At 39.8% G+C, this 25058-nt stretch overlaps 2 protein-coding genes across 2 annotated transcripts; one reads left to right on the top strand and one right to left on the bottom strand.

The window, feature by feature from the left end:
- Positions 1–3360: 3360 nt before the first annotated feature.
- On the bottom strand, positions 3361–5258 carry LOC133441577 (perforin-1-like). The gene is made up of 2 exons (XM_061719058.1): positions 4723–5258; positions 3361–4531 (listed from the first exon to the last, which is right to left on the bottom strand). Exons 1-2 carry the CDS (start codon positions 5256–5258, stop codon positions 3361–3363), a joined length of 1707 nt encoding a protein of 568 aa, XP_061575042.1.
- An 11468-nt stretch (positions 5259–16726) lies between these two features.
- On the top strand, positions 16727–18460 carry LOC133453512 (myeloid-associated differentiation marker-like). The gene has a single exon (XM_061733102.1). The coding sequence runs from the start codon at positions 17017–17019 to the stop codon at positions 17884–17886; it is 870 nt and encodes a 289-aa protein (XP_061589086.1). The 5' UTR covers positions 16727–17016; the 3' UTR covers positions 17887–18460.
- The last annotated feature ends 6598 nt before the right edge of the window (positions 18461–25058 follow it).

Raw genomic sequence — 25058 nt, 5'->3', positions numbered from 1 at the left:
AACCAGTGTGGGTGCTGAAGTCATGGGGGAACTTAATACGCACTCAGCACCCCCCCTGCGAGAATTGAACCCAGGACCTTCTAGCTGTGAGACGGCTGCACTACCAGCTGTGCCACCGTGCCCCCCAGATGTGTGTTTATGAGGATTATCTCATAGTCCACCTTTGTGCTCCTCGTTTGTATGAATCATTTTGCAATAAAGCATCATAAAAACATAAAAAAGACTGTTTTGTTGTGTATGGAAAAAAGACTGTTATTTTAAAACACACTATAAATTCACGGGGAGTATAACAGTAGTTATTGTGATCCATTTTATGTGAAATGGATACCCTGCACCTATAAATGAAGAATAAACACAGAAACACATGAACAGATCAAATAAATTCAACTTTAATGAACTGTAAAATCTCAGAGTCTGCAAGTATTTCACAAGTAATTGCTTCAGGAAAGTTCATTTTTCAAATCTCATAATGCATTTCATTCATTATGAGGTTAGGTTGTCATTTGTGATAGTACGCGAGAATGGTATAAGTATTAAGATTAAAATAATTTGAATTTCTAATTGTCTTCCTGATTGTAAGTATTTAAATTTTAGCCAGCAAATCAGGTGAAACAGGGCTACTGTATCCACTGTATAGTTTACTTCAAGGGAAAATGTTAAGACCAAAGGGCAACAGACAGTTTTATAGGCTGATGCCATTTAGGGGCTGGATCCAATAGCGACTCCGTCTCTAGCGACCCCCTGGTTAATGTGCAACCTTACAGCAGAAAAAACATTTGTTTAAATTTTTATGAATCTTGTCAGGCAAAATCATATAGAGACACAAAATTCATGCCAAATTAGGGGTGCTTTCAGCCAAGCTACAATGGATTCTATGGAGCCGATAGCTTGAACTTCACATCTAAGGGTGGATTAAGAGCTAAGAGAGCACAGTCATTTCAAAAGATCATTTTAAAGATAATATGCCTTGTCATACTATAAATTGTACTACAACACCACTATGACTGGCAGTGGGTTGGCCTGGAATGGTCCAGGGCTGAAGGTGGCTCACTCAGAACAGCTGATCAAAGACTATACCCTTTACCTCCGAACATGCCTGAGGGCTTTTCAGTTTCTTAATGACAAAGCTGCGGTCTGTCATTTTAGTAGCCAGTTGTAGTTATGGTTCTGCAATATTCTGATTGATGACGTCCATGGCTCTGAGTTTGCGGAAGTCGCAGACATCATCATCTTTTCATCTATAAATCCCACCCTGCGTCACTTCTGTTTACATTAGACCTGAGCCGGGATCAAGTGGACCCATGGAAGCGAGTTATTGGCAGAGCAGCTGGGTACGCCACACCGGGTCAGTTAATGTCAAAAGGACAGGCGACATGCTCGATTCGAGTGTTAAACACATGGTATCTGCCAGTGTGAAAAGATATGAAAAAAGTTGAGATGTCTTTGTCATGACTTTATGGTTAGAGAATTTGAATTAAAGTTTTATTGTGTACCTCCATTTCACGTATCAATATTTAAATTACAGTTATCCACTGTTAAATAAATCCAGGGTAAGCATGTCAATTTTACCATAGTTTAATGAAATCCAGAAAGTGAACATAGACCTCTATACGCATGTGCATATAAATGTTCAAGTGCAGGTGTCTATGTATTTATATTTACATGTATACACGTGTGTGTATGTATATACTGTATCTATATCTATAAATATCTGTGAATGTTCTCTATTTCTTTAATCATTGTTAGTACTATCGTTATTAGTGAGTAGGATTATAGTTCTGTATATGTATACGCACAAATACATATACATTTTTAAGTTTCTATGTTTAGGTGTGTGTCATCCTTAATTAAATGTACTTCCATCTGTACTTGCACTCCCATATGTACTTCTTGTGTTTGATTTGATTAATTTTATGTCTATCAATGTTGGTCCATTACGTCCCACTCCGTCCCCCTCCAACACAACCTAGACACAGATATTCAAGATGTTTACAGACCTTTGGAAGTGTACATCACACACGCATACAGACACACACACACATCCATATTCATGCATGCATGTACACACACACTCTAACCGGTGAACTCCGAAGAAAGAGCTCTTGTCCTTTCCCTTCATATTATACTTCGATTATCTGTATCTGTCTGTCTCATGTTTGATATCTGCCCTTTTTGTAAAAATTCCGCCTCACATTCACATACATCATAACACACACACCGTCCCCACACTGCGTCCACTTCACCCAACTGTCTTGTCTCTTTTTCTGTCCTTTCCTTTTTCACCTTGCTGGTTTAATGCCCTTTTTCCAATTTGCAGTTTTCAACTCAACTCGCCTTGGTCTCAGCTGTTTTCTCTTACAGTTATGTACCACCTCAACGTGGGTGGAGCTTCATTTTCATTCCACGTTGCCCTATCCTGCTCCCTCTGGATGCAGTTATCAGCCACAAGGACGCAACGTGTGGACCTCCTCGTTGCACCACAGAGTAGGTTTGCTTGCCATTTTCTGGTGTACCAAAGTTTAGTTGTAAAGTAAATATTATCGTGGTTGGCAGGTTTTTAATGGTGGGTGTAAAAGAGTTGCTCGCAAGACTCATCAGAAACATTACTGTGTGGCTACTCTGTGACCTGCAGTCTGGTAACATGGCATTTTTAATCCGTCTCAGCTCAGTTGGAACCCCGGCCAAGTAGGTGTCATAAAAGGAGGTACTAACCTAACCTAGAAGAAAAACCACTAATCATTAGTCCCGATTTCATCTCTTAATAAAATATGTTTGATTGGTCTGTCAGAGAGGACTGGTGGAGGACACACCCACACACCTACGCACAAGAAAACAAAAATCTCCTGCTATAATAAAATGCATGTATATTGACAAAAATTGTTTTGCCAATTAAAACTTTAACCATTGACATATATGTAGACAGTAGTAAACACACACACACACACACACACACACACACACACACACACACACACACACACACACACACACACACACACACACATAGGAAGATACTGTTGTAAATCCATTATCAATTCATACTGTACCTTTAGGTTTTTGACATTTTTTAAGTATAAAATTACACTTTTTTAATATTTAAAATCAGACGGACACATGTTGTCTTTGCTGATGCTTTATTGCGAAAGTATGCAAATATAAAATAAATGAAAGAAACAGAAATGTAAATGGTGAAGTTGAATAATCAGAGAACACATTTTTGATAACAATTGAGATGGTTTTGGGTGGGGTGGGGGGGGATTTACATATTTTTGGATAGAAAAAAAAAGAAGAAAATTATAAACTACAAGCAATTATAATGATTTGATCCCATTCTTTTGATCAAATCATCAGACATCAGGTTTAACCTGACGGAAAAGTTGAATTAGCATAGACATTCTCGGACTCTCCAACCAGAATCCCATTTCTGGTGTAGAAGACGTCAGCCAAGGAGGGATTCATGGAACAGGGAATGTATTCATCACACCTGCTACCACCAAGATGTGGTCCACACTGAACTTTGTATGTAAAGAAGAAGGTGCCGTACTTAAACATGCAGCTGGCAGAAACAAGACCTCTACGAAGATAAATTGAACATTTACCCAGGAGGTCGCTGTTCCAGTATGTATCTTCATCATAAACAGTGAATGTCAGCTTGTTTACCGTGTTGATGACAATGGGTCCGAATTCAAATACCTCTGACCATTTAGGGTTGTCATTATTGGCTATAATAGCAGTGCGCTTGATCTGGTCCTTATATCTAACCACCACTGACCCATCTGTCTGGGTGCTCACATCACCATAGAGACCACGTGCATAAAGTCCATACACCTTTAATGTTGCAAGACCTCTGCCAGCAGGACAGCAGTTTGACCTGATCATCTGGTTACCGTTGCAGACACAAGCACAGGGATCTCTTCCGCTGGATCTGTGTCCAATCGGACAGGACTCTGAACATTTTTTCAGCACTGCATTGTTCTTGATGTACTTCTCCACCTCTTTCTTCAGTCCTTTCCGAGCTTTATGATTGTTTGGCAAGATGGTGTGGAGGGGTTTCAGATTGTACTGGATAACATCAGGTGTCTTTTTCAGAGAAGCTACCCAGTTGTTGTAGATACTAGGATTTGAATACCCAAGAAATAACACAAGACCCCTCTGATCCCCACCAATGACTTCTGTGAAACGCTCATTAAATAAAGAGCTGAAACTCCGGCCAGATAGTTTACTTTTCAGTGCCTGACAGTGTTGATACATGGCTTTAATGCCGGCATTCTGTGCAAAGTTAACCGAGGCCTCAACTGACAAACAATCACTAACTTCTGATGCAGTCAGTCCACTCAAGCTTGCCTTACAGGTTTTGAATGAAGAAATGGCTTTAATTTCCCCCCCAAGGGACACCTGCGTGATGTAGTGTGTACCATAGGTATCAATCAGATGACGATATGATATCTCAGAGATAGAGGAATATGGAGGAAGAGATGTCACAGCTGAAACAAAAGCTTGACTCAAGGGAGGTTCTGTGGTTAGTCTGTATCTGTGGAGAAACCATATCAATAAAGCAGAAATAAGTTAGTTTGCCACGGTGCCACTATTTACCTCATTAGTTTCTTCAGGTAAACTTTTCCCAATATTGTGAAATATTAGGAAGACTCAACCACGAAATTCTTAATGAACTGAGGAAATAAACGAATAAGTTAACAGCAGTAAGATCTGCCTGCTACTCACCTGTAGGTGTTACAGTGAACCGAATGGCGAACAAAGTCGTAGCGGTCTCGTTTAGACTTTCTCATCCCAAATTCAGATGCCCTGGAATGTGAACCTCCAAAACCAACCCCAACAGAGACTGAAAAGTGTGCAGGGATATCGAGACCAAGTTTCCAGTTGTTGGACACCGATGATGTGGAGTCGTTGACGAGACTTTCGACCGAATCGTAGAGTGTACTGGAAACCTTCAAGCTGCATTTGGGCAGGGCTCTCCAGTCCACCACGGCAGCCGGGACCTTCTGCTTCTCACCCTTCATGTAGCTGTTTTTAAACATTCTGCATGTTTTGTTTCCAAGGTCCCACGTTTCAGTATTGATGACGTAGGCACCTTTTCTCTTCATTGTGACGATGTCAAAGCCTTCTCCACCCAGGTTGTAACCAGGAACAAAGTGAGCCTTCTTACACTGCTGAGGTGAGCCGATGAAGCTCACTGTGGATGAGAGACACAGAGGAGACCATGCCCAGCACACGAGCATCAGACCCCACACACGCACCATCTGGATAAAGAGTTCAGCAAACACATGAGATGTTGTGTTATGGCACATCCAGAACCAAAAATGTCAACAAAAAATCTCATATTTTCCCTTTTCTAAACACTACAGCAGAGGTGTATAATCCAGGTGCCATAAAGTAAAAATCCTGTCCAGCAGTTGTTTCAACCAATCACTAAACCAGCTCCTCTGCAGGTAGATGGTAGGTCATTAGTGAAAACCCTGTTCTAAATGTACAGGCTGATCCAGAAACATGGCAAGGTTTTTACTTTATGGCAGCCTGGATTTTACACCTCTGCAGTACAGTATTAAAAAAATACATTTTAGCAGGACTTAGGAGTCTTACCTTGGCCGTGGACTTCAGGCTCTGCATGGTTGTTTCTGATAGCTGACCCATATTATAGTATTGATGTGGAGGTGGAGTCACAGAATGTATTGTCAAAAATGCCCATTTAACCACCGTTTTATCACCCACAGTAATAATGCAGTCAGTTTGTATGTTTTTAAAATATTTAAGTGTGAAATAAGTGGAAGTTCTTCTGTTGGGTTGACATGTTGATCCATCGGTTAAACAATTAAAATAATAAGGTTGATATGGTGAAAATATCTGAAAGACTGAGAAATCCCATTATTCAATTGTCTTTAGAGCCATCACAGTGTCATTTGTAAAAAGCACTTTGGGCATGGTTGTACTGGCACAGCATTCTTTCAAAAGTTTTTCCAATTTTCATTTCTGTCCAGTGACGCTGGTTCAGATACAGAATTTTGTTTTTGTATTTCTGCTCTTAAATGTCACATTTTTCCTGTCTCAGTCCTCAAAGTCATTCAAAAGCATCAGCTTACAGTGATTTTAAATGTTCTTGTTCTGATGGTCTGCGACAGTAAGCTGCTGCCGAGATCTCTAGAAATTAAATGATGGATTTTTACACATTTATTATAATGAAACTATTACAAGATAGCATTTTTTTCCAGGAAGCTGCTGTCTCAGTTTGAAATGTAACGTATGGAGGTAAATGAATAGAAGTAAAGGAAATGAACAGATGGAATTTTTTCAACATCCGACTGGCACCTTGGTCAAGCTGTCAACCATGTCAAGATCAGCTTTTAAAGACGGGTCCTTCTGCTACTCCTTCCATCACTGTGGTCAAAACGACAGTCTGGGCTTAGACTTCCCTTTTAAACTTTGCATATTGCATTTACAAATGACATAGACTTTATGTGGATACATTCTCCTATGCCATGCTTTTGCAGAGTAACATTTTCAAAAATAAGTCCATGTTTATTTATATAGGGCCTTTAAAACAACAAAGGTTGACCAAAGTGCTACACAAATTGCACATATAAACGAAGCAATATCAATAGAAATACAAAGTTGAAAAGAATGACACCCTAATATGATAAAAGAGTAGGTAATAGTTAAAGGTAAATTGTTCCTAAATTGTCTGGGGGCCGTCACCAAAAATGCTCTGTCGCCTCTGCTTTTCAGTCTGGATCTGGGAACCTCCAGGAGGGGGGTTGGCCTTAAGTGAAAGAAACTTCTTTTCATTCATAAACTAACCTGTTTATCAAATTTCAATACGCATTACACCAAAGTTTCTTGCAACTGAGTTGCAGTAAGAATCCATACAGTAGGTCAATAGGTAATTTTTATTGAGACTTAGGTCATTTGACTCCACAACTGCACATCTGAGACACATGACGGTTTTGCAAAGCCTGAATGTTAACATGACTATTTGCTTTTATTGACAGATATAGGTGGAAATAATCTGCAAAACAATGAAATGAGGTATTGTGCAAGGTGCTACAGAATAGGCAAGCCCTCTGAGAAACTGAGGGCCTTCGTTCTGGCTTTGGTCATTTTGACTCGAGCCTTAGTGCCGTGCAAGGGTTACAAATGTTACCCAAATGCAGAACATATAAAATGAATGAAACAGGGCCCAATATAGACCCTTGGGGAACCCTGTGTCTAAAAGGGGACACAGGAGAAGAATACCGGCCTAACTAAATGTAAAAACTCCTATCAGACAGATAATACCGTAACTTTTCAGGATTGTACCTTTTAATACGACACACAACTCAAACTGTGGTAAAAGAGTGTTGTGGTCTCATGTATCAAAAGCAGCAGACAATTCCAACAGAAGCAGGATAGCTGATTTAACTGATTCCCCAGTTAAAAGGAGGTCATTTAAAACTCTTAACAATGCTTCCTCTGTTCTGTGGCACAACTTAAAACCAGACACAAACTTCTCAAACATGCCATTTGGGTCCAGGTATAACTACCATTTTTAAGAGCTTAGACAGAAAAGGGAGCTTAGAAATAGATTTGAGGAATTCAAATTTCTCTTTTTGATGATGGCCTGTACCACATCATGTTTGAAGGCAACACAACCGGACATCAATGAAGAATTTATCACATTTACAACATATGTACCAATAGTAATAAAAACATCCTCAAAAAGACGAGGTGGGACGCTGTCAAAGGGACAGTGAGATGAAGGACATTTCCACACAAGGTGGTAAAAGACACCAGTTCATACAGTAACACTAGAAAACCGCAGATACAGGAGAAGAAACATGGATCTAAAGCATAAGTAGAGGCAGAAGATTTATCGAAGAACCCTTTTATTAGTAAAATGCCACAAAGAACAGGTGAAGGTATACCATCTGAATAACAGGGGTTTATAAGAGAAGAGATTATAAGAGATCTTACACAATTTCAGACAAAAACTGGTGTTTCATTTCATTTTGGTAATTTATTAGGCTATTTTCTATCTAAGTTTTTTAAGGAGACTTGTAATTGATCTCCATTTTCTTTCAGCGCATCTACTGACGCCTCTGTGGGTATGATCATTCAGCTTCCGTTTGTTACTGGTTTAACTCTGAAAGGAGCCTCCACGTCCAATACATCAGTACAAGTAGAAATTAAAAGATCTACAAACTCATCAGAACTGACATTAAAATATCCAAAAAAAAAGAAATGTGATGTGCTTCCACATAATTCTTTCACTTCCATAATAGAGCTTGCGTGTGGAACATTGTGTGTTGTGACACATCAGTCACGGGACCCATAGGTTTGGAAGCCTCTTTTTGCTTGTGCTGTTTCGTGCCATATTGGGAGCACGCTCACCATATATCAATCAAAACTGGTGGCTAACAACTCCTTCAGCTGGTCCAGACTGAAAGAGCTGCAGAGCTGCAGGAAGACTCTTGCAGTGGAATATTTTTCTTTAGATGCTGCTTCGGTAACAAAAATCTCAAATTACTGGTGCGTTAAGGTGACATCGGGTTAGTATAAACTGTTGATTATGTCTCTTGGCTTTCTAACATGACAGCGACTGATGAGGAAGTGATAATGGCTATCCATAACTGGGCCAACTGTCAATCAAAAGCCATATATTAGAAATAAATGTATTTTACTTAAATTTTGCCAAAGACAGATAACCTTTGGGACGGTGATGGCTGCAGTAAAACTTTCAGCTTGCATCTCTTGAGATAGTCTCAAAGGCTCCACTGATGTACATGAGGTGACACTTAACCCTCAAGCGGGCTGTTATTCATTCCAAAAAATGGGGTGCATGAACCAATATCATTTTTACTAATCATTTTAGAAACACTAGAAGGGGAAAATTTAGAGACATATCTCATATAAAAGCGCTGTGATATGAAACTGTAAAACAATGAATTCTTAAGAAAACATCACACAAAACAGTGTTCTGTAATCTAACTACAGTCATTTGTTCGGTCAGCCTTAACTATGGCCTCTTGGCCAAATAAGAAGACTAAATCCAACATTTTACTGCAGGATCCTGGCAAGTGCGTGCTGTTCACACATCATAATATCTCGCTCTGTCTCATGTGGTTTAACCCATTTGATTGAATGAGGAAGTTTCATTCTGCAGCAGCTTTTTTTCAGTACTCTTGAGCAGTCCTTGTTAGTTCTGGCTATACATTCAGACATTAAGAAGGCGATCTGTATTCAAACTTTGACATGCAAATGAACATTTCCAGTTGTGTTCTTGACATTTGTCATATGATTTAGGATGGTTGGGTAAAGCAAACTTTAGTATCACATGGGAACTGAAATGCTACCTTTCAATTTTACAGAATTGTAAAATATAATTTCCTTATATGGATTGATGATGCAGTATTAAAACTAAATGTAACGTTTTTTAATTAACTGAGCAACGTGACTTGCTTGCAACTTTGACAATGCAAAACATTTAGTGAATAACTGAAGCTCAAGCTTGATGACTTCCGCTGATATTTCGCAATGTTTGAGTCATGCCACAGATTGAGGTCTGAGGTTTGACAAGATCTTTTAAAGTAGTTTTTTTTGCTAACCAGACATTAAACAGTCCAGTGTTATCTTTATAGAAGGCTTAGCTTCCTCTTCTTTCTGACTGTTAAACCTGTTTCAGTTCTCTGTAAAACCAAGGATGTAGACGTGTGGTTCAACAGTCTTGGGTTTGGCATCTTCCTCGGTGTGGAACGGCACAACGAGCCTGATCTGACTAAATCTACCTTCCACACATTTGGAGAGTTTTTCAGATGTTATATCTTTAATAATTTATTAGATATTCTGGCCACCCTTTCACAAATCCCATGTTTCTCGTCTATATGTATGGCAGCTCCAGAGGTGGCATTCAAGCATCACCTGACACAGAGTTCTTTCTTATATTCCTATAAAGTTCATTTGTACATCAGGACCAACAACATGCTCTCATCTGCCACTCTTGTCTCTTTTTTTCAAATTACAAAGAAGTTTCACATTGTTTTTTACCTTCTTTTTCTCTTTAAAATACTAGTCAGTGTACACATGTAATTCAAAATAAAAATTATTTTACACCCACAAAGTTACATAAAGATAAGACACTCAAATGTTAGCTGTTGAACTGGACTGGCGACCCGCCCAGGGTGTCCCCCTGCCCTTTTACCCGTTGAGAGCTGGGATATGCTCCAGCAGACCCCTGTGATCCTGAATAAGCGGGTACAAGTGCTGCCAGGGCTGAGATGAGGAATAACAGCTCCTTCTGCTGTGACACGCAGTCACTTGACCCATAACTACCAGTGATGAGTGGGGGGGGCCTCGGACCCCTCCAGGCCTCCCACAGCCAGTCACAGTGCTCGGTTTGTAATATTAACCGTACAATAAAACGTATTCTCTTTAAAATATGAATGACCGTCCTCTGTTAGGTCGTTATTCACAGTTCAGAAGTTATGCTTAGCACATGGGACTGTGTTTACATGCAGTCAATAACCCTTTTAAAACCCGAATATTGGCAATAACCCGAATTTGCACGGCCCTGTAAACACCAATAACCCCTTTGAATAACCCGAATTTGGTCATATTCAGGTTTTTAAAAACCCGATTATGACCCCTGGGTTACTCCTTTTAAAACTCGAATATTGGGTCATGTAAACGCCTAACGGAATATCCCCATCAAACGGAACATGAATTTGTTTTCTGCGCATGCTCTTTTTGCAAGGAATCCTGGTCTTTTGAGTCCAGGAAGTTCTTATAAACACGGAGAAACACAAGACCAGGAGGAGACTAATCACTTCATAAATGTAATGAAGGATATGAACATTTCTGCATTTGTAGACGGTAGAAAGTACCGGGATAGCGAGATTTACAAGAAGGTGAGCGAAAGGTTGCGCCAAGCAGCATTTGTTTTGTATTTGGATACAGGAAGAAGAAGCGGAAATGACGGTAATTGCGTCATGATGTTCTCCGCGCGTCGCTGTTTTGATCCAGATATCCCAAATGATTAATTACCAAGTATACAGGGAAAACCCTGTTTGCTCACGCATGTAAAGGTCCTAAGAAGCAAAGTGATGACAACTAGCCATTGAATTATACATACAATATGCATACATACTGTATACATATACAAATTATACATACATTGGTTGTTTCTATAATTTTACCAGACGTTCTCTCATAGATGTGGAGCTACACCAAACACGGTTTGTGAACCAGGCTGTAAATACACTACATTTCTTCTGCAAATAAGGACATTTTACCATGATGATCGATGGACGTTGAAATGCTTTTGGAACCCCTGTGGTCAGTCGATGAACTGCATTTCCCCTTCTTTTTTTGTGTTATTTTTGTTTAACGTTGACGATAGGTCATAGTTCATATATTTATTTTAATTCAATGAACACATGTAAGTTCAGACATATTTTATGTGTTTACTTCTTTAAGTCACTATGAAACTTGGAGTTCAAACTTTATCAGTTGTGACCAAAGGTTATGTGGCTGAAGGTTATGCCAAATCACAATGATTTGTTAGCAAATGCTTAACAGAATTGTTGTATCACAACTGCATTTACAGTAAAACAAGCCAAATAATAAGTGACAATCACTTCAGATACATGTGAAACTTCCTGTCTCACGCGGTGAAACGTTGCTCAGCGTCATAGCTGCAGATTTGCAGATGCATCCAACCAAAAGAACAACACTGGAGTCTGTTTTTGTATTTTTATCAATAAATGTCCTAGATCATAGAATATTAGTTACAAAAAGCACCATAAGGCCAAATCACACATTTGTGGTCTCACATTTACCAGAAAATTCTTCTATGCTTTTTTTTTTTTATTTGACATGTTTCACACTTTGTCTCATGGTCAAACATTTTTCAGAATGAGGAAGCCTAATATTTACATTTTATTTACATATTCTAAGCAACACAAAAACATTTCCATTTTAGGCAATAAAGAACGGTTCATTTAAAGGCAGGCGTCATTTAGGAAGAACACAGCCGTCAAATATTTTATGGTGAATAAAATACAAGACTAGAATTTCATGAGCCTAAATTGAACTGAATTGAGTATATTCTTTAAGAAACTGTCTTTTTTTATTTCTTATGCAATTCACAGTTTATTGACAAAAATATGGGGACTAAAAGATGAGCCCCGTAGTTTTATCTTGAAAACCTTGTTACTGCGCTTTCTCAGTGTTTCTGCATAAAACTCTCTTTCATTTAAGCTGTTGTCTTCTTGTATATTTGGGTCTATTGTTCATTTGCGAGGGACACCATCTGGTTCTGGGAGTCGAACTCGCTGAGGGAGAAAGAAAAGTTGCTGTTCATTAAATGACCACTAGGGGGCTTCTCTTAACATCGGTCAGTCTGCATTCACCCCTACCATGGTCACATGTTCACCTTTGCAGTGCATGTAAACAAAAGCTGGTTATAAGCAAATAAAAAAGGTTTTTGCCCCCATAGCTAGCTTTTACATCCATAACTATCACGCAGGGGCTGAATATTTATGTACCTGATCAGGTAAAAGTAGTGATGAAACAAATATTTGCATAATTAGGAGCATGTTCAGTTTATTGATTGTCTGTGTCTCTGGTGATAAATGGGTAGCTTTCACGTCAGCCACTTAGCACCTTCAGTGACCTTGACTTTGCTCGGTGAATAAAGATTTAACAGAGCATGATGGTTTTTATTTTAATAATGGTATGGCTTATTGAGCTGTTAACTGTCCTAAGAGACCAATATGACTGTTTGGGGTTGGCCTGAAAGGCTTTGGGGCCTAGTTAGCAGATCAGCCTGTAGAACTTCTCCCCGGCTGAAGGCTACTAGCCAGTGGTGACCAGAGGATGCCAACTTGACTGACTCTAGCTTATCACATTCAGATAGATTATTTGGTCAAGCCACATCCACCTTACTGTAGATAATTCTGAATGTAATGTTGCCAGAACTAAAATGAAGACTAGCTCCACATGTCATGATTCATCGCAGCCTACTAAACCTCGACATTTGACCATCCATCCATTATCTACACTTGCTTATTCCTTTTCAGGGTCATGGTTATCTGCTGGAGTCTTTCCCAGTTCCCTCTGGGTGAAAGGCGGGGGTGCACCCTGCACATGTTTCCAGTCAGACAGTTAACATCTATCATAATGCATTCTTCTACATATCTTCTTCCATATATCTTTCCCCATCATTATATTAATACACGTAATTAATCAATATGAAGGGATTTGATATATTAGTGAATGAAAGAAAGATAAAGTTTATGTGTTAGTGTCTGTCAGTCTCTCTCTCTCTCTCTCTCTCTCTCTCTCTCTCTCTCTCTCTCTCTCTCTCTCTCTCTCTCTCTCTCTCTCTCTCTCTCACCACAAAAATGTTGTGATAGTTGTGAAACATGCCAGTCACCACGTCCATGTGGGTTAAAGTGGGCCAAAGTTAAAGTCCATATGGTTTCAGTGTAATGGCCCCCAGACCAGAAGCCTGTGTGGCCCACATATGTGGGGCCTGTAAGGATGCTAAGAAGGAGAGAAACTATGTGCGTCCTTTATAGAGACTATTGGCTTCATGTAAAGTCATGTTGGGACCTGCTTAAAATACCCAGAAGATCCCTCTCAGAGTCTTGGTGGGTAAACACCAGCAGGGCTGACATGGGACCTGCAGACGACCCCACTGACGACCCACGTTGCAGCCCGCTTTTAGTTATAATCCAGTGCAGAAAAACTCTAAAAACAGCTAGGACAACAGAAATGACAGTTTACTGTATATCAATGTCTGAGTCATGCCAACCACCACAAAGATCTCCTGCTGTCGATTGCACTTCCTATTGTCGATGGATGACGTCTTATAAAGGTTTCTGGTTTCCAGAGCAGCTCTACAGCGCCTCCTACAGCTCAGACACTTAAACTGATTAAAGAATGCATGGCAGCTGTCCCCCAAAATGCTTTTCAACATGCTGTCAGCAAAAGCTGGTTCAGGATATTTGTGATGTATCGGACTATTTTACATGCCATAACTGTGGTTTTAGTGTTTGCATTTAGATCGGCAGTTTAAGTGGTGGTACCAGTGTGGAAGATGAAAAGTGAAAACACTCTTCACCAGTGTCTTTTGAACAATTTCTAATATTTTCTGACTGACTATGAGGCCGGAGAGCCTCTCAGGAGATTAGGGATCCAAGAACTGCCCCAACTTACGTTACATTTTCAAGAATCTCAACAACGCAGGAAATGAGTGAATGATATGAGGCGAACATCCTGTTTTGTGGAGAGCAGGGGCTCCCAGAACTTTTGTTTTTGCCACATTGCTGATGTGCCACCAGGGTTTTCAGAGCTTTTATGTTGGTCGACTCATCGTCACAAGAGTCTGATTAAAAAAGCTTTAAAAAAAGTACATTCATTTTTTGGGCAGCAGGCTACAGATAATGCTGCTTTCAGTTGTTTGTAAGTGAAAGCGTACCCTCTGCTGCTGTTTCTCGGTACTACAGTGTTTCTTATGTCAAATCTGGGACACTCATACATTATGTTACACGTCATGTTGTTGCCACCAGAGGGCGCACACACTAGAGTTGCAAGAAGTAAAAGAATAATAAAAAACGACAGCCGTTGAAATGGTTATGGGGAAAAACGTTCATGACGTGGTTCATGGTGAAGAAAAAAAGTTTGAAAGAACTTGAGTGAGATTACATCTGAGCTCTTATCTCGTCTAGCAGCACACGACGGAACAACAAGCCCTGACACACGTTACTAACACAGTTTACGCGCCATGTCGGCCTCTGAGAAGTGTGTCTGCTCGGGAGGATTTGAGTTTCAGCTTTGTGACACGAGGGAATTCATGTTTCCACAGAGCAGGTGTGCCGTTACACCACGGGGCTCTGAAAGAGCAGTCACCCATGGTGTCATATTATTAAGATGATACTTGCACACAAGGTTTTTCTGTTGCATGAATTTTGCAATAAAAATCTTGTCTTCGTGATGGAGAACGACTGGGACGTATCATAACCTTGTAATCTTGGAGTATGCTCATGTCATCAGGGACGAGAAAAATCTGTTTATTCAGTATTTTCAGGTTGTCGGCACAATTCAGATTTTGGTCACATAATGTTCTTGACAACACTGAGGGAACTCCAGACCATAATACTGTCACCACAGATCTGCACACCGAACTCTAGTCATGATGGAAGGATCACTTTGTCTGCTTCTCTTCTTAACTCTTAAGACCATCCCTGACAAACTTGAAATAAAGAAAGAAAAGAAAGCTTTTTACCAGCTACCTTTAAGATTACCTTCCTTTTTGAGAAAACTTGGCTCCGGCACCCTGAAACATCTCTTAGTTATGCTGCTATAAGCCTAAATTACTGGGGGACCTCCCATGATGCACCTCTCCTCACATGGCCGCCCTTCCTGAGTCTGGTTCTTCGGAGGTTTCTTCCTGTTAAAGGGGAGTTTTTCCTTTCACACAGTCGCCTGGCCATGCTTTACATTGACACTTTACACTGTATATTTACACCTTACACTGTCACTTTACACTGTATATTTTGTTTAAACCACAGTCACTCTATTGTACATTTTTTCTGACATTCTTATATTTATATACTTTTTTGTACATTCTTTCTTTGCACATTTCTTGTACATATGAGACATGCCCCACTTATCTTTATTTTTTATTATCCTATTTGATACCTTCAACGTTTTGCTGCTCAGTTGCCTTGAAATTGCCCCTCGGGGATAAATAAAGTATTTCTGATTCTGATTCTGCTCAGGACGGCGGTTTGTATCGAAGAAAGATTTTGATGCAATCTGTTTGTTCCCTCAGGGAAGCGATAATTATTGTTGTTAATTTACTGGCTTTGTATTAATTGGACGTCTTTCAAACAGGTTGAGGTGTTGAAGTGCCTTGAGAGGACTTTGGTCATGATTTGGCGCTATATATATATATATATATATATAAAGCTTTGAATTTTACTTTGCATGTATGTCCACAGAAGCTGATAAACAGTTTTCTACCTCTCGGGTTCTCCTCACACCTCACAATAATTTATACAACCAAAGCTGTATAAATTGTTGTGATCAGAAATCACTTACTTAGACACATCTTTGCCACTACCAGCAGAACGGGAAGCTCACTGCGGTAAAGCGTTAAAGAGCTTTCTCACACATGGATTTATCCACCCTGGGTTCCCTTCCTGCAGAGCATGGATTCATCTGCACGCTAGACGAGGGAGAGGAGGCCTCTCCATGCACACATGTAATCAAGCAATAAAATGAAAAAAAAATATTCATGCACGGCTCGCTGCTGGCACCCACACTCGTTTCCATTTACACAACTCAAAACAAAGGAAAAGCAGATGTTCCTTCTCAAAATGAGCTTCGTCTCTCAGGGGCTTTGAGCAGACTCACACCCACAGATCCGTTGAGCAACAGTCAGGAGATCGACAGTGCTCATCAAATTCTGTGCATGCACATGCACTTGCACACGGTGTGTGGACCGTTGGCAAAGGACATCCAGTTTATTACGAGTACCTCCAACAAAAAAAAGGAACAACATTTCATGAGGACTGAGATCAGGAGCAAGATAAGAGTGTTTGCAGTTGGCTTGGGTTTTTTTGTTTGCGGTTATTTGCACCTACCTGTAGTGAGACTGAAAATGCACTGCGGCAACCTCGAAAAGGAAGTAGGCGAGGTCTACTTTCACAGCAACACTTCGTCAGAAAACAGGTTCAAGGAGGTAATGTTTTGAAGTTTTTCTGCTGTTCACACGAAATGATGAAGCACTGCAGGGAGGAATGCCAAAAAAGGAGTCTGTGCTTCAAGTGATCGTTTCAGACCTGCTTCAGACGCTTCTTTCAATGGACTCTTCTGTACATTTGTGGATATTTGGGGACTGAACTATTGAGCTTTGGTTTTTTTTTTCCACATAAATCAAGAGGAAGTGAAACTGAGGTATTATTGACGCACTAAAGGACATTTCTCCTCCGGACCGGACCGCTCCGATTCCGCGCAGCAACAATGCCTGTGATTGTCCTGGAGGCCCGGGACTTCACCAGCCCGCTGTTTTTGGTGCGGACATGGGAGGTCATCTCCAGCTGCACGGCCTTCAGCCTCTTGGCCTCGTTGAAGCAAGCCGACGTCCCCTCGGACTCCGACCACATTTTCTGGAACTTCTGCATGTTCACCTGGTGTTTCTTCTTCTGCCTGACTCTCCTCATCCACACGCTCAGCATCATCCAGTTCCACAGCCTCCTGCCCATCTCCTGGAAGAACCTGACGATGACCGTGGCGGTGCTGGGAGCGCTGATGAACCTCAGCACGGCCGTGTTCTTCCCTTGGATGGTTATGGATCGGGCCAATGTGTCGCCGTGTTCTGTGGCGGTGGCGGTGACCCCGTTTCTCACCTTCCTGGCCTATTCCTCCGAGTCCTTCCTACTGTGCGGCCAGGCCCATGAGCAGAGGGGGTACATGGGCAGCATGCCCGGTCTCCTGAAGATAGTCCAGCTGTGGGGAGGCTGTCAGATGGTTTCCCTGCTGGTGAAGCTGGTCAACACCCCGCCCAGCGGCCTCCAGCCCTGGCAGCGGCTGGCGACGGGCGTGTCCTGCGGCGTCTGCGTCCTCCTGTCTCTCGTCACGCTGGTGGTGATTCTGGGCGACCTGGCCGGGCGGTGCCTCCTGCCCTTTGACAGGTTTTTAGCCGGCTTCAGCCTGATCGGGGTGCTGCTCTACATGTTGGCCACGGTGATTTGCTTCACCAAGATACTGCAAATCATGCCACCTAGGAATTTGGTCATCGTGGAAACAGTGGTCTCCAGTATTACGCTGTTGGCTTATACGGTGGACCTCGCCTTCTGCGTCAAACTGTTGTGTGACAGGAGCCACATCTGAAACTGCGTTTGGATAAAAGAAATAGGGGCTTGTCCACATTTGTAAACAGATTCAAGGAACATTTCCTCTATTAATCATTGATGTAATATCAAATTATCTCTCCAGACCTGCAAACTAGCTTAAACGCCTTTTAGTTGTGCATATTTTAAACTTAAACTAAAATAAATGTGTCAAACTGACCAGCATGGTGACTTTGTAGTGTGTGCTACACAGTAAACAGCTGTGGTTTTAGTGTCATTTGGTGGGTTCACTATGACACACATGTTGTCCAAGTGTGTTATGTGTCTACATGTGTTATATTTATTAACGCAATAAGAGTTATGTCCCGTGGGGGTTCCTGACTCACTGATATTGGTTAGTACCATTCAAAAACAGCACGAACATCTGTATCAATTTATCTGTGTCCATCGCTGATGTTCTGATGGAAGTTGGACGGAAGAGACTGAAATGCGTGTTTTTTTTTAACAAATTTTCCAGGGATCACCTAAAGGTGGAGTCACTTTTAAGCAGTATTATAGGGTGTTGTTCTGTTGTGAGTTTGTGAGTGGAGCGGCCTTTTGACGGTAAAGTACTGAGAGTTGATCGCCAGACACTGGAGGAATGATCAGACAAGCTTGTTGAAATTTGAACAGAGACAGAGCCTTTAAGGGCCCTTGGCTGTAACTTTGAAACATTAAAATTCAAAATTCTTTCAACAACTCGTGGTTTACATGAGGACGAGATGACGTGTGCCAAATGTTGATAATAAGCTGAATGTCATCAGACTGCTCCAGCCTCTTATAGGCATTGTTGCTGTAAGGCAGTCGTTCTCAACCTGAGGCACCACCGGTACGCAGTGTGTGAGCTGCATAAGTTCTGCAATAAAGAAGATGAAGCCAGATTTGAATCTTAAAGCAGGGTGAATAACGCATAAATATATAAACTGAAATACTTCCTGCGTAAACATGATATAAGTAGTTCATGGCCCTGTGCTGCTTTATTTTAATTAACTGTGCTGCTTGGAAAGTTGAATATTTTCTAAAATAGTACTCATCGTAGCAGTTGAGAGCACACAGTTTGACTCTGTGGGAAAGAGAATGTGAAGAAAAAGTCCTTTGATTTGACAAATATAATATATTCTTTGACAAAAACAGGAAATACAAGGAATGTTTCAATTTGACCCTGCAGATATGAGCAGAAAATAGTTTGTCGCCCCCTACAGGCCAGTTGGTTTAAATGTAACTTTTTCTTTCCAAGCGTGTTCTTGTTCTGTCACCAAGGGGTGCTGGTGAGGGCTGGCGGGGGGCATTGGACTTGTATGATTTTGTGTGTGTGTGTGTGTGTGTGTGTGTGTGTGTGTGTGTGTGTGTGTGTGTGTGTGTGTGTGTGTGTGTGTGTGTGTGTGTGTGTGTGTGTGTGTGTAAATGTGTGTATCTATACATATATGGACAGTAATAAGTATATGTGTATATGTTTGCCTTAATGCATGTAGGAATATCTATGAGTAAGAATGCTTGAAATAAATAAGATTGTACAAGGGTGTATAGGCTATAAGTTCACATTGTAAATATTGTATGCTTTTATGTGTAGATGAATACAGGGACTCAGGGACATATAACTGCACGTGGCAATAATAACTTGGGTATCCGCTAATTTATACTCAGGTATAGCATAATATATATTTATACTGTGTAAATTTCTGACTATTCATTTGTGGAGCTTCTAAGTATGTCAAGATTTTTGATACCTAATAACGAGGGTCCTTCTGAAAACACAGTACTGAGTTCAAGTTGGAGGAGTTCATAAGTTTTTTACTTCTTCCTACTCCTCTTCAAACATGTCAAGGCTGCTGCTGCCACCAAAGTATAAGCATCTGTTTCAGTCCTGGTTACAGTATGTCCAAGCATGTCTGTTACTTTACACTCTCATCATGTTCCAAATAAAGCCCTTGAATTTAACTAAATTGAACTGAATTGAATTGAATTGCATTGAATTGAATTGAGTTGAACTGAATTGAATTGAATTGAACTAAATTGAACTGAATTGAATTGAATTGAATTGAACTAAATTGAACTGAATTGAATTGAATTGAATTGAACTAAATTGAACTGAATTGAATTGAATTGAATTGAATTGAATTGAATTGAATTGAATTGAACTGAATTGAAGCGCTCTGATGAGCGAGCCCTTACATGAACTTCAGTCACTCACAGCTGTAAATAATGGCCTCCTGGATTTTGTTGGTTGTTGAAGTTTCACATTTCTTTTTTTTTTTTAATCTCGGCTGGTTTATGAGATATCAGTATGTGTAAACTGTAGAGACTCCTGTGGAAGAGGGTGCACAAATATGTTTTGCTTCTATAGAATATGATACCGACTGTCAGCACCAAGTTTCATCAACTTCCCAGCCAACATTTGGATGTAGGGGCCATATGAGATATACATTGGTTAAAAAAGGGACCCCATGTAGGTTTTTCGGCTGATTTTATATTGACCACACTTGGTATAAGATGCCCCTTTTGATAGCCCTTTTGGGTCAATCCCCTTTCATCAGCCATGCACCTCAGCATTAGCATTGCGAGCAGCTCATCTGGGATCAACATGGACCCATGGCCTCATTGTTCTGCCTGTGGACCACAGTGACACATGCAAGCCAAAAATAAACCCCAGGACACACCCACAAATATGATTGGCATGTAACTTCCAAATGGATTGTTCATAAAACATTTTTGTTGTTTTTCATTACCATGGTCGGTCGATTAATTCTGCCAAGTTTTATGGAAATTTGAGTAACAGCTTTAGACAAATTCATTTTACTTTTGCTTAGAGGCTTTTGAAAATGGTACAGAAAATTGAAAAGCGCAGATTAGCATGAATGCAAGAGTTTGATTCATATGTGTCCAAGGAATCAAAAGATATGTTTTGCCTATCATCAATATATAAGCCAAAGACTATGTATTGCTATTATAACAACCTAAAGGCCTGCTGTGGTCATTTCAAATGTTCACAGATTATCATCGGGGGATCATGAATCTAAATATGGTGTCTCTACAAAGTCTCAGACACTTTAATGGAAGAGAAAAAGATTATTATTATTGTTGTAATTGTTATTATTATTATTATTATACAAAATATACATTTAAGGCAAATCTGATCTCAGATATGGTGTATGTTTTGTGTTGTATGGGACGAATGTGGTTATAATGACATATGTTGATGTTGACATGGGTTCACGTAAGTGTTGTGAGGGCAGCCATAGCCCAAAAGATTTAAAAAAAAATAAAAAATAGAATAAAATACACAGATCTGGTGGATAGGTGGTGAGTTCAGGTACCCACACTTATCCTGAATCAATTCTATTATTTAAAACCAAATGTGGGCAGGTCAATGGCAGACACGGGCCTTGTTTGGACTGAATAGTCTTTGCTATTTGGGAAGGTTCTGGGATCTTGTTTAGACTCTTGAATATGTTTTTAATTTTTCAAAATGTTTCAGTTGAAACGTTATAGATAGATATTTGGAGTACAATCTTGCCCTTTAAAGTAGGCGTTCAACAGGTCTTCCCAAAAGGTATGTGTAGTTCCACCAAACCAACACCAGATGGCGACACCACACTAGTACCTCGCTACAAACACGGGTTGAGTTTTAAATGTAGAACAGTTTGTTTCTTTTTTAACATAATTTGTTTTTCTTTTTTGTTTCAATACAATGACATATCTGGCGATATACTGACGATAGCTGGTCACATCATGGGGCATGTAACTTCCAAGTTAATGTGTGCCTTTATAGACCCCTTTCCAGCCTACGTCATCACAGGATGCGCGCGCATTGTTGCGGCGGAAGTGCTGAAGAAGTTGCATCAGTTTGAATAGAGCGAGGGAAGATTTTTTTTCTTAAGTTGCGTTTTTGGAGTTGCAGTAACGTTTTAGTAGAACAACATGCCCACCAGCTGTTGTGTGTACGGGTGTACAAATAGAAATCCTGAGGAACATACATTTTTTGCAATTCCCAGAGGAAACAGGCCATTTCAAAAGCACCGTAGGAGCCTGTGGCTGCAAGCCATCAGGAGAACCGACTGGACCGGTGAAAACATCAAGCATGCCCGCGTTTGCAGTGCTCATTTCATATCTGGTGAGTTATCGTGGCTATCTGGTTTAGCTTTACTTGAATGCCTTTAATTGAGTAACTGTAAGAAGAGTAAGTGTATTGTAAGTGTTTGCTACCATAGACTGTAAGTTTACTACTGGCTAACTGATACAGCTGAGAGCTTCAGTGTGGTGTACATAATAATAATTAATATTATTAATATTATTAATATTATAGATCCATGGGTGTACAGCAGCTCCACTAACTTAACAGCTTTAACGCTCTAGCATCATTGTTTAGGATGTGTACCCTGGTTGTCTTTATTCTGATCTGAGCATCTCATGACACTTAAGAAACTTGAAAAGTGGTTATCTGGTGTTATTTGGCTAATGTGTATATTTATTTTTACAGGTGAGATGTCACTGGACCACTGATTTTGTGTCCTCTATTTTTTCATACACTAAACAAAACCAAAACCCTGATGCAAAGATCAAAAGGTAAAATACAATAAATAAGACCTAGCTGTTTGTGTTTTTAGCTTAACCTAATGACATGATTAACTCATGAATATTAAGGGTTTACTTATTTTGGTATTAAGCAAACCATAACCGATAATTAAGATGGGAATGTATTGTATTACAGCTTGAGATCAGTATTTTTGTTCATTTGAGTTTTTTTATGTGAAGATACCAAAGAAAAAAGAAATGGAGTGAAAGACTTCTGGTTGCTCCACCAAACCAACCTGCTCCTGCTCCTGGAACTCCAGAGGAATCACCAGCATGGATCACAGTCCTAGTAAGTGTAGCCACTGTTGTCATTTCATGTCTCATTGTATGTATAATGGTTCAACCATGTTGAGTATTCTCCCCCTATGCTGATCTCCACATCCATTCTTTTCTTTACAACCCATATTTATGCACAGTGTAGACTAACACAGTTGCAATTAATCTTAGGTCTATGTATGTGACAAATAAAATCTCCTTGTCCCTGTCCTTTTCTCCTCTCCTATTCACAACTGTCCTCTACTGATTCCAATGCCCCTCTTATGTTCTCTATACACCTCTCCATCCATCCATCCATCCATCCATCCATCCATCTCGTCTTCAATTCTCAACTGTTCTCTTTTCTGCTAAAGCTGAAGAGGACATCCCAGTCACGAGGACAGAATACGATGACCGAGCTGAAGAGTGACCACGTCAACCTGCAGGAAAAGTATCAACAGCTGCGAGATGAAAATGAGGAGGTCGACACATCAAGACAACTGTCACGTGTCAGGATACATGGCGAACGTGTTATAGGGAGATGGAAGAACTTCAGAATTTTGCAGACAAGAATTCCACTGTCACAGGCTGACCTTCTATGATATTGTTATTGTGTGTGCTTAGCAAAAGTGTTGTTCCGAAAAAATCTAAGAAATAAGGGTTCTGAATAATAACATCAAGTCTTGACATTTTTTTATTTTCTCATCAGTGATTTGGAGTTGTGACTATGAATTGAATATCAGCCATTAATGATTTACTTGACTATTAAAGTTTTGCTAATAAACTACCGGAGTTATTTGTTTTTTCCTCACTGATTGTGTAAATGTATTGATTATTTTCTCTTTTTAAAGCTACAAACATCCAACTTCCACAGCTGTAAATATGCTACACAAATATACATATATTCACTATATGTGTTGTATATCAAACTCAGGTATATTATAGATATATTAATCCCCACAAACCCTCAAATAAAAATAATGAATTTACCTAAAAATAATCAACTAAGTTTTAAAAAACAGTATTTTGCATTATATGCCTTTTAATGTTTTTCTTTTTATCATATTAGTGGGAATAGGTTTCTGTAAATTAATGGTGATAATGTGAGATGCAGGATGGACAAAAAAGCTCATATAATTTTTAATTTTTATTTTTTTTTAAAATAACTATCAACTTCATTCAGCCAGCACAGACAAACGTACACATGACATGGCTTTCATTCAAAGGCAATGCTTAATGAAACACATTAAGAAACAAAGGGGACACAGTAAATTAACAAAAATAATAAGATAAATTAAATAAATATGAAATAATAAAATAACTTAAATGTCTAGTGTATAAAATACATTCAGTTGTCATAATTCTTTACAAACTTCAGCTGTGACAGCTGCTGACAGTGTCGCAGCTTCTGAGTGTAAACACTAGGTTTCTCAACCAAATACAGATGAATATCCGGCCATTGGACATCGGGCCACTTTGTGATATCTTCCTCCGGGAAGGAAGTTGCTTTCCATCCGCCAAAGTTAGTTTAGTAACGTAATTTCCACGATCTTTTTCCGTCAATCGGCTGGTGTAAACTGTGATGAACTCCGTCTTTCTGCCGCAACAATGCGCGCGCAGCTTGCCTACGTCATACTTGTTTACAAACACGGAAAGGGGTCTATAAGAACTCTTTATGGATAATTTTCTTCCATGAGACCTAGATTGGGTTTATTTTGTTCAAAAAGTGTGCAATAAAGTCCAGTAGCCAGAGGGGAACTTATTTTTCCTTGTATAATCACTAAACATTTAAAAATGTGTGTGACTGCTATTACATCTAGACTGTTTTTCTTCATTACTTAAACAGAAAATATGCAAAAAGCTACCAAAAAGGTACAAAAATAGATAACAAATAATACAATTTTACAGTAAGAGAAAGAGAAGAATAAAATAATGCTTTCCTCGATTATTTGTTTAGCTTTAATTGATGTTTTATTGATGTTGCACAAAGTTTCAGAACTCCTTGGTAGTTGCTATGGGAAGCTAAGATAGCAATAAAACCGAGCTTTTGATGCAAAAAAATATGGAGATGTAGGTTTGATATTTTTCAAAAATTGCATATACATTATCAATATAAACATTTATATATTTTACATTTCCCTTTTCTCCCCAGCTCACTCACACAACGAGTGAAGGTAAACTATTTACATTTATTTACTGTGACATCTGCCTCAGCTGCTCTAGGCCTGTTAATCAATTGCCGAACTAGGATCCGTTGACAGAACGCAGATCCACTTTCTGAGTTCGACTGCTCCGGCCTGCGCGCTGCCAGCCCTGGTGCACTTGAAGGAAGTGGCTGCGCCGCGA

The sequence above is a fragment of the Cololabis saira genome, chromosome 1, assembly GCF_033807715.1.
Source record: "Cololabis saira isolate AMF1-May2022 chromosome 1, fColSai1.1, whole genome shotgun sequence".
NCBI lineage: Eukaryota > Metazoa > Chordata > Actinopteri > Beloniformes > Belonidae > Cololabis > Cololabis saira.
The sequence above is the reverse complement of the archived record's forward strand: the minus strand, read 5'-3'. Positions and strand labels throughout refer to the sequence as shown.